Source organism: Lepisosteus oculatus, chromosome 4, assembly GCF_040954835.1.
Source record: "Lepisosteus oculatus isolate fLepOcu1 chromosome 4, fLepOcu1.hap2, whole genome shotgun sequence".
Lineage (NCBI taxonomy): Eukaryota > Metazoa > Chordata > Actinopteri > Semionotiformes > Lepisosteidae > Lepisosteus > Lepisosteus oculatus.
This window is the reverse complement of record NC_090699.1, coordinates 52,187,539-52,201,428: the sequence shown is the minus strand read 5'-3', so window position 1 is coordinate 52,201,428 and position 13,890 is coordinate 52,187,539. Positions and strand designations below refer to the sequence as shown.

At 35.8% G+C, this 13,890-nt stretch overlaps 1 protein-coding gene across 2 annotated transcripts in view; it reads right to left on the bottom strand.

The window, feature by feature from the left end:
• Window positions 1-13,890, bottom strand: part of LOC102683721 (contactin-4) — a 137,083-nt gene that overhangs the window by 18,201 nt on the left and 104,992 nt on the right. For both annotated transcript variants that reach the window (XM_069189364.1, XM_069189365.1), the window contains exons 6-11: window positions 8,925-9,128; window positions 7,378-7,480; window positions 6,717-6,901; window positions 5,544-5,686; window positions 3,969-4,098; window positions 3,318-3,468 (exon numbers count right to left, since the gene is read on the bottom strand). In XM_069189364.1, the coding sequence (XP_069045465.1) occupies window positions 3,318-3,468; window positions 3,969-4,098; window positions 5,544-5,686; window positions 6,717-6,901; window positions 7,378-7,480; window positions 8,925-9,128 (916 nt within the window). The remainder of the gene's footprint in view (window positions 1-3,317; window positions 3,469-3,968; window positions 4,099-5,543; window positions 5,687-6,716; window positions 6,902-7,377; window positions 7,481-8,924; window positions 9,129-13,890) is intronic.

Here is a 13,890-nt window from a genome sequence, read left to right as displayed (position 1 = left end):
AGGAGAATTATATAAACAGTAGAATTAAAACAAACATCGGTATCATAATCCCGATCATATTAATCACTTGATAGTGATTTTCACCTTTTTGAAGGATCTGAAAGCTCTATGTATAAGTATACAGACATTCTGCACCTGCAGCCAGAGTGCAGACAAAGAAGTGAGAAATTGCTTCACCAATTGGATTAAGAACTTTAGGTAGGCCAGATTGTGCAAAGTCAGAATGGTTAGCCAGGACATTGGGATATCATTTACTTTCATATACTCTGGATACCCACACGTATACTTCGTTCTTTTTGACATATTTATGTACTGTCAAGATGCAGACACTGTAATCACTATTTTCTGCTTCTCCATATGACAGCTTACTGTGGCATATGATGACTAATCAATAGTTCATTTTGCATGCCAGAGCAGGTTTGCTGATTTACTGAAAATGTATAGATAAATGGTGATTGATTTCAGAAGCTATATCTCCATAAGCAGAGACAGGAGAATACTTTAGCTGAGCCATGCAAACTCCTGCTGTATGTATTCTTACCCACACTATGAAATGGTACAGATTTCCTTATCTACACATATTTAACCCTGAGAGACTCTTCATCACATGTCACCATACTGTATTACGACATTCAAAATATGTTTGACCCATCTGAGAAAGAAAAATTATTACCTGTAAATTGCAATAATTTTAAATGAATTACCTGCATATATACTGTATGTGTATAATATAGTATCTACAGTATATCATGGGGCAGGGCTTTTGATATAGTGAGCATTATAAAGGGAGTCCCAATCTCTTAATTCATCATGGATCTGTGCTTACTAGGTCAAAAACATCATCCTTAATGTTAGTTCCAGATGTCAATTACTAGATTAATCCTAGGAATACTGTAAATCACTGGGGTGGATATGGTGACAGAATACTTTGTAACAGGCAAATGGATAATAAGATTACTGGAAACCCTCCCACATGTTGCTTAAAAGCTACTCTTTGGCATTAAAAAAGTCTACCACTTCAGGTGTTATGAATGATCCCACAGTAGATGAGCATTAGCCCTTTAAAAAAAATCACCTGACATGGTTTAATCCCAGGGGTTTAGAGAAAAATGACAGGCAGTAGACATTCAGAAAAAAAAAACTGAGGACTTTGAAAAATGTCAAAGAATGGGAATTAAAGGGGTCAAACAAACTCCAAGAAATTTAAATAATAATAATAATAATAATAATAATAATAATAATAATTGCTTACACTTATATAGTGCTTTTCTGGACACTCCACTCAAAGCGCTTTACAGGTAATGGGGACTCCCCTCCACCACCACCAATGTGCAGCACCCACCTGGATGATGCGACGGCAGCCATAGTGCACCAGAACGCTCACCACACATCAGCTATCAGTGGGGAGGAGAGCAGAGTAATGTAACCAATTCATAGATGGGGATTATTAGGAGGCCATGATTGGTAAGGGCCAATGGGAAATTTGGCCAGGACGCCGGGGTCACACCCATAGTCTTTTCGAGAAACGCCCTGGGATTTTTAATGACCACAGAGAGTCAGGACCTCGGTTTTACGTCTCATCCGAAGGACGGCGCCTGTTTACAGTATAGTGTCCCCGTCACTATACTGGGGCTTTGAGACCCACATGGACCGCAGGGTGAGCCCCCCCTGCTGGCCCCACTAACACCTCTTCCAGCAGCAACCTTAGTTTTTCCCAGGAGGTCTCCCATCCAGGTACTGACAAGGTTCACACCTGCTTAGCTTCAGTGGGTTACCAGTTGTGAGTTGCAGAGTGATGTGGCTGCTGGTAAATGGCTGTGCCTTGAATGCTGCCACTAAATATGTACTGTGTATGAGTTTAATTCATCATAAAGTATATCAGTGAAATGTAAGCAGGTAGACACATTCCACCCACCCACATCCTTGTACGTCTTGCAGAATTGTTACTCACACTCAATGCCTTCTTATTCAATAACCTTATTTACCAGCAAGTTAGTCGAATTGCCATGAACACCAGAATGGGACCCAGTTATGCCATTGTTTTTGTTGGCTGGCTAGAAGAACGCTTCTTTACTTCCTACACTGGCTTCGTCCCTGACCTCTACAAGCGATACATCAATGATTGCGTCGGTGCTCCCACATGCTCTAATGACCCGTTAGAGCACTTCCTGCATCATGTCACCAACTTCCACTTGTTCCTCAAATATACAGTTAACATATCTTCCACTACTCTTCTGTTTCTAGACATAAACCTATCCATTAACCATCCCTGATCCTCTACTTCAGTCTATTACAAACCCACGGATTCACACAGCTATCTTCTGTGCATATAATTTCACCCAAAACACACTAAAAACTCTCTTTTCACAGTTCCTTCGGCTACGATGACTCTGCAGTGATGAGATGGATTTTCAGAACCAAGCACTCAAAATGTACTCTTTTTTCATCAACAGAGGATACCACACCCATGTTTTTGACAGGGCCCTCATCCGAGTCAACAATTCAACCAGGAACCCGTGGCCTAACAACTGCTGTCCTTTGGTGCTTCCCTTCCACCCTAACACACTTTCTATCCCCAGGACCATTAACGACACCTTTTCCATCCTACAGGCTGATCCCTCCACTGGGGCCCTCTTTTCTGACTGCCCCATCATTTCATATTGTCTGCTGCCTAATCTGTGTACACATGCTGACACAGCTACGCACCTGACACAGTTATTGGTGATTAAGAAGCACAAGCAAGGAAGTGCTTTATTGCATTATTATTGCCAAGGTACCCTAACAGAGTTACTTAATGTTACATACTGTACTTCTCACTGGTTTTAGTTTAGCCCATCTCAGCTTTTTATTTTTTTAATATTTGGTGAAAGATCTTCTCTTAAAATACAAAAATGTGATTGCACATGGGCCTTGTACAGTACTAAGTGCTACATCTTTACAGCTCCTGGTTTTTGTTTCAATTCTTGCAAAATACAACTTGGAGGACCTTCTCAAATTCAACTTGTGCTTGCATGGGTTTTCTCTTAGTATGTCAATTTCCTTCCAACAAGACATACTTGATAACAACTCTAGACACAAGACTTCATTTGAAGAATGCACCTGAATAATGTGAAGATTTAAAATCTAAAAATTCATCTTGTAACACTTGCCTGTTCACCATTCTTTTCAATAATCTCTGACAATATCTGAATTCATACAGTGCATATACTGTTAAGAATATGAAGCGCAGCATTATGTAATTGTTAAATTTATTTGTGCAGTAAGGAAAACGTATGAGTTGTATCAAATGTATAATCAATACAATTCAGGAATCATACCTCTTACTTTCTTGAAGAATTTCACCGCCCTTCTTCCATGAGAAGGTAGCCCTTGGAGAAGCTTTTGGTCGGCATTCAATGGTAACTTCACCTCCTTTTTGAATCATTGTGGTTTTCCTCACTGGACTTTTGGAAAAATCTGGTGGTGATGCTGTGACAGAAAGAATATGTTTAAGTTCAAAAAGCATAAACAGTAAGCCTTTAAAACAATAGTTCCTATAATCATTAAAAAGATCAAAAGATTCAGATTAATTATTAATTATTATTAAAGTAATTAATGTTTATTAATTAAGCTTCATTTATAGGAGCTATCAGCTCCCTTTCTGTTTTGCTTCCAGGTAAAGTACCGTATGTAAAAAGATTATGATGAAGGCATAGACCATTATCAAAGAACCTAAAAATAAAGCATACTTAATTACGCATACTTTAAATTTATTAATTTCAATTGATTTTGTATTTATTTATTGTAAGGCTCATTTTCTTATAAGATGTTCAGCACAGTGTTTTGCTTCAAGGTAATTCATCTTTCCTCACAGTAAGAGCATATCAAAATTGCATGTATTTAGTGTACATAACAGCTTTGTGACAGCAAATACAAAAGTTGTTATTTTCTAAAGATGCAGGCATGGAAACAAACAATTGTCCTCTTACCGACAACCTTGAGCTCAGCACTAGCATAAATGATTCCGTGTCTGTTTTCTGCCAAACACTGATACATCCCAGAATCCATCAGGCTGAGATTTGTAATGGTTAGTCTACCATTTTCTATCTGAATTCTGTCCTGGTTACATAATACAAGAAAAAGGGATCACAATAATTGCTTGCATTTATATAGTGCCTTTCACTTCAAATAATCTCAAGGTACTTTACATATAGGTGGGGATCTACCCACTCAGCTTGGTCATATGCAGCAGACATTATGCATCAGCAGGTGCGATCTTCTTTAATTAATTTATGGGCCACACAGTTAGGGGCCAAATTGTAATACGAGCTCTTTAATAGTCAAGTAGTTTTGTCTCAACTGAAAGATAACACCACTTACACCATGTGATCCACCAGTAAGATCACTATTCTGAGAAATTAGTTTGGAAATTCCGGCTCATAATGAAGATTGCCACTTTCTGGTCCACAAACACTACTTTTAGCACCATCCTGGATTTCCTTAGAGGTGTTCCATTCCAGTACTCGACGAGACTAAGCCTTGCTAGAAGATCACAGTTCTTATTATTCCACTTTGATCATTTGTTTTAATCGGTTTACTTACGGCATTTTTATCCAAAGCAACCCACATCTGAACACGTTTATATAGCTGAATATTTTCATGAAGCAACTGATTCCAGTATCTTGTTCAAAGGCGTAATAACAGTGCCTCACCAAGGAATTGTACCCACAACCTTCAAGTTACAAGTTCAGAGCCCTAACTACTAGTCCATACTGCTGTCAGTTAACCATCATTGCTCATGAGAATCAATGCTGGAAATGTTATTGGTCTTATACTTTAAGAAGAAATCTGTCAATTAGCTTTATAAAGCCAATTTAATCTCTCTCAGATGTTTGTGTGACCTTTACTTAGTACTCTCACTCCTAATTTAATATTGATTCCTCTAGCTGCCTAATTCTTCTAAGTGCATTGTCGATACATAGGTAAAACCTTGGCTTTACTAAGCACTTTATTACTACGTGTTTTCAAGAAAATTCAAAGCAGTAGCATCTTAATACACCATTTTATCACATTTTACAATCAGCCTCTGAATGATAAAGGATCTTTTAATGGAAACATAGTACGTGAAACAGATTTATTTTCTTTACTTGCATTCTTTTTTTCAGGTGCATTGCTGACCTAATTTATTTTTTCCCATTAAATATCAATAGAATATTTAGAAAATGATTACATGTGACATACAATAGTATCATACATGTATATTGACTCAGATAAGAGAACAGATTGGTTTATCAAGGTTAAACGCCAATATTTAAGAATTTATGAATTTTAGCTGTTCTGCTAAATATGCAAATTGTCTATATAGTTTTTAAGATTATTAAACTACAGTAGTTCTACATCTATAAACATAATTTATATAAATAAATAAATCAAATGAGTCGGAACAAGGTGTAAACAGGATGTAAACAGGTAGTACTAAACAATCATGTGACATGTGACATTTAAGGTCCACTAATACCTATTAGCAAGCCATTCACCAGTAAACCATCAGGACTTCCACTCACCTCAAGAACCAAAAGTTCTCCATTTTTCAGCCACCTATATGTAGGTTTTGGTTTCCCACTGGCTTTGCACTCCCAATAGAGATCATCTTCAATGGACATGTATGAATCTTTTAATGTTTGGACCCAGTGAAGATGTTCAACATCTACAGATACCAACACAATTAAAAGAAATCATCAACAGATCTCAACAAAGAATAGTCAGTTTCTATTCTATTCGGTTTCAGATGTACAGTAAGTATCATTAAAAACAACTATAAACTCTCCAATGCACTGTTTAAACTGTACAATTCTAAGAACCATGTACAGTGTTACAAAACATTAAAATAAAATATTCTAATCCATGCACTGCCAACAGTGAAACAAATACTTGATAGGAATGGTCAAATAGAAATTCCTAAACAGTATACAGTATAATTTGTTGTTTTTACTTATTTCTTTTAGTGTCTATGGTTAATAGATATGTTTGAATGTTTATCAACATTGCAGAAAACTACAAAGGCACACAAAACATAAAGGTTAATTGGTACAAATTAATTCCAGATAATCTTTCCTTCTTAATACCCTTACACAGTTTGAGAAAAATAATAGTTATTAAACTCAGACTATATAATTAATAGAACAGCTATTTGAATTAGACTTGCTTCAATGAACTCTGACAATAATGAGATAACTTCATTCATAGCAATGCAGCCATTAGGTATATTGTGTTATCTGACAAATATAATTAGAGTATCAGCTCTTGAATCCCTTATAACAAATTAAAATATGACATGTAACACAAACAAACAGGCATTAAAGTATATATATTTGAATATTTACTTAACTTCGACTTTTAATTTTAAAGAGGCACTTCTTATTCCACAATTTTATCATGCTCAGAAATATATTGTGTTTTCATCAGGATGCTAAATATAAATTCATGTGTTTTCTATGGTTACAACTGAATATTTTGCATTTGAAATGCAGTCTAAAAAGTCTGAGACATGGAATATTTTAAGTGAAAACAACAAAAGACAGCCTTTCACAGATCGGAACTTTAATTTCCACATTTCTTCTTTAATCTAAAATGTATTACAAGTGTGAGATGCAAAATAAAAAAAAAACTAAGTACATTTTTAAGCTGATATGAAAAGAAACTCTTTAGATTGAATCAGGAGGTGTAAATTGACATACCATAGAAAATCAGCCTTCCTTTTGCAACATTTCTTCCTCTTGAGTTCTCAGCAATACATTCATATATCCCAGCATCTTCTGGTCGGAAATATGGGATTTCAAGGACTCCATTGGAGCTGTTTATTTTGACCTTGCCAGGAAAAGGATTACCATCTGCTCTTCTCCATGTTATGACAGGAACTGGGCTAGATATATCAAAAAGAAAATGTTAATTAATGCCACATATGTTTGAACAGGTACTGGCAATATTGCATTTAAAAAAAAAACAACTTGTGTATTTCAAAATTAAGAAAAAGCTATCAATCGCTAACAGAAATGCATACAAGTACGTGACCATGATTTCTGATTAATGCAGTTACTCTGTGTTCCTTACTGTAAAACTAATTGATTTTTTTTCTATTTTGGAGAAATTTATTTCATATAGACTCATAGAGATTTATACATCTGTTCTGAAAAACAAGTCACTTTCTGTTTGAGTAAAATAATATTGACTTTTTTTCCAAAACTTGGACTACTTTTCTTCAGTAGTGAATTCAATTGAGTTGGGTTGAGTCACACATCTTATTTTGGTAGTTAACATTACTCCAGTTCTACATTACATTATTATCCAAAGTAATTACTTTGCTTCTGTGGCAATTACAGAAATTGATACTGTACATACTTTCCCAGGGCGAAGCATTCCAACTTTACTGAGGATCCTTTAGCAACAGAAACTGTGTCTGAGAACTGCACTTCTATTTTTGGCTCATACTCTCCCATCACAGCTGTTAAAAAAAATAACAATTACAGGCAAACTTACAGACATAGTAGTAGGAAGTCTCTTCAGTAAGATAAATTATAACTTACTAAAATATCCAGCTAACTTCTATTATGTGGCTCTGGGGTAAGGATCTGCGCCTGTGACTGGAAGGTTGCTGGTTCAAATCCTGCAGCCGGCAGAGGAATTCTACTCCGCTGGGCCCCTGAGCAAGGCCCTTAACCCCAACTGCTCCAGGGGTTCTGTACAATGGCTGACCCTGCGCTCTGACCCCAAGTGTCTCTCACTGTCTGTGTCTCATGGAGAGCAGCTGGGGTATGCGAAAAGACGAATTCCTAATGCAAGAAATTGTATGGGGCTAATTAAGTGATGTAATGTTATGTTATGCTATTTTAGGTTAAACAGAACACAACTGAATCATGTCATTAAGAGATTCATGTCCAAATATGAGAAGAGCATCAATTTTCTTCTTTTTTCTGTACAGTACAACATCAGAAAGCACAAAGTTGATAACCAAGTTTGAAAAATTGAGTATGAGCTGATTTTAATGATGTTGAAAGTCTATTCAGTTTTACAAAATTCATGGAATTAATTAATTAGTATTTACAATATATTGAATTGGTATTTATTTTCCTCCAGAGAGCAGATAAATAATCCACTGATGATAATCAATGTATTGCATTGATGAATTGATTGTTTGGTGTATTTATCCAAAGATACTTACAATCAATGAGCTAGTGTAAAAAAATAAGATTGTATAAACCATATGGAAAGATAGATAACAAAACAAATACAGTAAGTTAATATGTTACTGTAAAATACAAAGACCAAAAAATGCACCTCAGAAAGTACAGTCTACAATAACAAAGCAAAAGAAATACAGTACAAAGCACAGAAATGACCATGATAAATCACATAATCTAAAGGTAGAGATTGAACAGGTGTGTCTTAAGGAGGTGCTGGGGGGTTGTCATCATAATAATTTCCCTTTCAATGAACCATTTCACGGTATGTTTTATGATACTGTAATATTGCAATTAAAAATACAAAAAGGAAACTAAAATGTATAACTCTTAAAATATGTGGACACAAATGGCAAAAATAAACCTCTCCATCAATCCCTAAGGTAGCCACTGTACAGGTGGGAACATTGCCAGCACTAGGCTCACTGATTCACAATTTGCCTCATGCCTCTGCAGGGATCAATGTTATTTAGGCTCCATGCGTATTAACCCTCTTACAGTTTCTGAACAAACTCTGATACAGCCTTGGTTCTTGGCAGCTGAAAGACAAGTTATTAATAAACTAATGTCCTGCTTACATGCAGCAAGAAACATAAAAGCACTATTTGGCTCAACCTACTCTTTTTTTCAGTTTTTCATTGTTCTACTGTATATAGAATGGCAAGCTTGGTACACAAAACTGAATAAAAGCCAGTTTAAGAGTCTTACCATCTGTACGTAATACTACAGGAGTTGGAGAACTGAACACTGTGGCATTGGTTATAACATTCCTCACCACACAGGTGTAATTCCCAACATCTGATGCTTCTACTTTTGCTATGTACAAGTTCCCTGTCTTTTGTGAAATGAAGCGACGGTTGTCCTGCTGTACAAAGTTGAAAGCTTCATTGAAAACCCAGGAATACGTGAGCTCTACAAAGAAAAACAAAACACAAAGTTAATTAGGAAAGACAAGGTACTGTAGCTTCCAAGCATTGTTTCTGCATGGGACACCTATACAGGAAATAAAGACATCACAGCCCTGCAAGGCTGACTTTCTGAAGAGCACACATTTCGTCTGGTGCATGTACTGTACTATACTGTACAGTACGTTCCTGTGCCTGGCTGGAATGACATTCATTTTTTATGTGAAAGTGGGAAAACTCTGTTTATGCTGCTGGAGGAACAAAGGTATTTTCATCTGTCTTCAGGGTATAAAGTACATAAAAGACTGGCTATAAGGGTATAAAGTACATAAAAACACTGGGAAAATGTGTGAAGCAAAACTCTGCTGTATTAATTAATGCCACCATCTAACCAGGTGACAAACACAAGGTAGAACTGATACTTAAATGACTAAAATGAGTTAATAAAGAGGCCAATGAGACAATGCTATTCTACATCCAGAACAGAAATGAAAATCTAAAAAAAACGGTATTTTAGGTAACTAAAATGAAGTATTAATAATTATATAGTCCTGTGTTAATAATTGCACAGTCCTGTAGAAATGTAATTCCTTACAAATTAAAATAGTAAAATAAACTGCATGCGCTCAATTTCATCTCTTCATAGAAGACAATCTAATGTAACACACACACATCTTGCACAGACTTCAGTCCGATAGTCAATCAGATTTCAGTCTGATAGAACCTACAGAACTTGAGCATCAGACAAATCCCTATTGGCAGGAATCAAGCCCAAACAATGATTAAGAACAATTTTGACCATAGGACTCTCTGAAATAGAAATAAACTAGTATCAACTTCTGTTAAAACTCTATATTCTCAACATTAGAAATGTAATGATTTTCAGTCATACTTTAAAATGCAAGTGAAAAAATGCAAATGTCCTGTCTTGAAAAGATACTAAAGTATTCAAATATAAGATGACATCCAAAATGTACTTATTATTACATATCTTGAGTCTAAAATTAGATGAACACTGAGTGGAAAACTATTCATTTTATGTTATTGTATTGCTGAGTAAAATAATCATCTGTAGAATGTTTGGGAACACATATCTCGTCATGTCAGTGTTTTATCAGTATTTATTCCTGCTGTGTTGAGGCAAATGAAAAAACAAAACAATGGGAATTTCTATGCTAAATGGCTTGATCATTCTAAAATGAATCAAAGAATGTGTATGATCATGCTTTCAGGGAAGTATATGGTTTCCAACTTAGAAAATAACATTCTTTTATTAACATTGTAACTTCTGCTTCCTTTGGAATATTTGCAATATTTAGATTTATTCCATGGTTGATCAGTCTGTGAAATTAATGTGTATGTTTCAGATTTAAAAAAATATAATTATGATATACCTATTCACTTTTATCCTGACATCCTTTTAAGTATATCACTGCTTAATGAGGCAGAAAGGAATACAGCACAGAAGGGTCTGGGGACATCAATGCCAAAGAAGAAATTAAAAAAAGAAAGCTTTATATTATATTGCAATGTATTATGTCCCTAAGCAACCTTTTAGTTTTTCGCATGCTGTCAAAATCCTCATTTGTTACCTCAAAGCACAAATGAATTAAAATACATATGGTATAGGTCCTGTGTTTCAGGAAAAAAATGTAACATTGAATCCCAAAACTTCTTATGAGAACATATAGTATAACAGTTTATCAAAGATAGTGATAATGAATGTACACGAGCTGCAAAGAGATTACCAGCACCATGAGAAGCTTTAAAAACATAGCTGAAATAAAAACTATGTGATTCAATTTAAATGTCAGTTTTCTGAGGGATTTCCTTGAATTGTCCACTCTTCCACTGAGCCCCTGCAATATCCACCAGCCAGGGAATATAGCTTTCAGTATTCATTCAGATTTTAGTAAAATCATTGTTATTGTCCACTCCCAGGAGTTCCTTAAAATTCCAATTCAATTTTTTGAATGTTCTAACCTTAAATTCTAAATTTAGATTTCGAAATTCCAAACTTAGGGTTCTCTGTGCAGTTCTGCTAGAATGCTTTCTTTTTTTTTTCAAGAACATATCTATGCCTCTATGAATTATGCATATTTTTCTCTTTAGTTTTCTTTATTGGCACTATACGATTCTGGTGGGATTTCACACTTCTGAATAATATATCCAGGCAGTACACTGCCACTGCACTTCTCAGCTTGCCTTGAGCCTGTTAATGATGGTTACTTTTAACTTACTACTGATTTAGTATTCATTTAATAATTCATTTTAACTTTCTCTTGACCCATAATGTATTAGTCATCAAAATTTGTTTTCTGTTTCTTTGTTAAAATAATATGGCTGAACCAGCTTAATTAAAACTCCCCTACATCAATTATAAAGGTATATGCTCATCTAATAAAATATACATTTCTTGTAAAAGTTTTTTATACCATTTTCCACAGTAGGAATCACTTAAACATATGCTGTGCTGTTTTTATGTTAAAGCAATTAAAATGAAATATGAATTTTATATGTGTGTAACTAGAACTAACAATAAAAATAAAAAGTATAGGAACATATAAACCCCTGAATTAGCAAATGGCTATTTCATATTATATTTTCATATGTCTATGCATATGTTTTAGTTTTATAGGCCATTTCAGGAAATCATAATCATCCCAATAGCTATATATATAACATCCCTAATTTGATGTACTACCAATCCCGATATCAAAATTTAGAACAAAAGACAAACACACAAGATTTAAGAAACCAGGAAACTGCAAAGTAAAAGATGCAAAACTTGATTTCACAAAACTTGAGGAGCTCCTGGCTGTCGATTAATTTGAAATTTTGAAATCTTAGAGAATGCTGGACTGCCAGTATGAAATTATGCTGGTGGCATCAAGTTTGTGTAACCAAGAGGAGAAGCATTGGGTAGGATTTTTACAAACATACAGTGGGTTTGTTAATCAGCTGCAGACAGGAAACTAGTCACAAAGGAGAGTAAATACAGCAATACTACATGCAGTTCTTTGCCATATCTAAATTCTTTATCGTATAAATATTAATTTTTTAAATATTACAAATAGTTTGGTCTTCCTTACCAAAGCTCCTACAAAGGAAATCATACAACCCAGAAAAAAGTAAAACTGAGTTCATAATTTAATTTAAGATTTAATTTCGGTACAGTATTCCCTTCGGCTATTTTCATCTCTTATGTCTTCTTAAGAATTATGTTTTTTATTTGTTTTTCTACAGTTATCACTTGTCTGGGTACTTTAACTTTTATTTAAAATTCTTGATTATGCAGTAGATTTAATAAAAATAACAATGACTGGTATGTCTCTAACTTATAACTAAATTTATTTTATTAAATCTGCCTCGTGCTCCTTAAGTTACCTCATGCTGACCTTCTACTGCGAGTCTATTCATCTGACCAGGGATTTCTAATATTTGGAATAGCAAGTGCACGTGTAATGTATGTTTTATTGTGCTTGCGCCTCCTCTCTTGGTAGCCGATGATAGCAATCAGTTAACATGATCATTCTAATGCCTTTCCCAGGAATATGCAATCATGTTCCAGTCATAGAAATCAAACTTTTGGTTTTGTCACTTGAACTTTGAACTTTATTGCCATATGTAACCGGTACTGGTACAATGGAATTCTTACTTACAGAAAGTCTCTAGTTTGTAAAACAAGTGTAAAAAACAAAACAAAGTGCAAACAGTGCATCAAGACAATGTACAAACAAACAATAGACAATGTGCAAGTAAACATGCAGACAGTTTGAATGTAAACAATACAGACGTGTAAACAATGACTGGAGACGTACAATAAATAAATTACAATGAGGTAGATGCTGATGGTGTAGGTGTGGTCCGAGGGGGATGGCTAAATGTGTCCGCCAGTCTCACTGCTTGTGGATAGAAGCTATTGAAGAATCTAGTGGTAAGTGTCCGTATGCTCTTATATCTCTTGCCTGAGGGCAGTGGGGTGAAGAGCTCATGCCCGGGGTAGTGACTGTCCTCTGTGATGGCCAGAATTCTACCACGTCAGCGGTCCTCATAGAGCTGTTTAATCTCGGTGAGACCGCAGCCAATGATCTTCTGGGCCATATTGACCATTCTCTGCAGTGCCTTTTTTTCTCGCGAAGAGGTGTTGCCATACCACACGGTGATCCCGTTGGTGAGGATGCTCTCGATAGTGCAGCGGTAGAAGTTCACCAACACATGTATTGGCATCCCCCATCGCTTGAGGCACCTCAAGAAATAAAGGCGCTGCTGAGCCTTCTTCATGATTGAGTCAGTGTTCACAGTCCAGGTTAGATCTTTAGAGATGTGAATTCCCAAAAACCTAAAGCTGGTGACTGTTTCCACTTCCGTTCCATCAATACTGAGTGGGCTGTGAGTGTGTGGCCTGTGTCTCCGAAAGTCCACTATTAGCTCTTTCGTTTTCTTTATGTTCAAGTCTAGGTTATTGCTATGACACCACCTAAGCAGCTGTACAACTTCATCCCTGTAAGTGGACTCGTCATCATCACTGATCAGTCCTATTATAGTGGTGTCATCGGCAAACTTAATGATGCAGTTGTTGCTGTGTCTTGCTGTGCAGTCGTGAGTAAATAGGGAGTACAACCTTGGACTCAGACAGCAGCCTTGTGGGGTTCCAGTGCTCAGGGTGAGTGGTGTTGATGTTTTATTGCCTATCCGCACCACCTGTGGTCTCTCGATAAGAAAGTCCAGCAGCCAGTTGCAGGCAGAGTTGCACAGACCTAATCCCC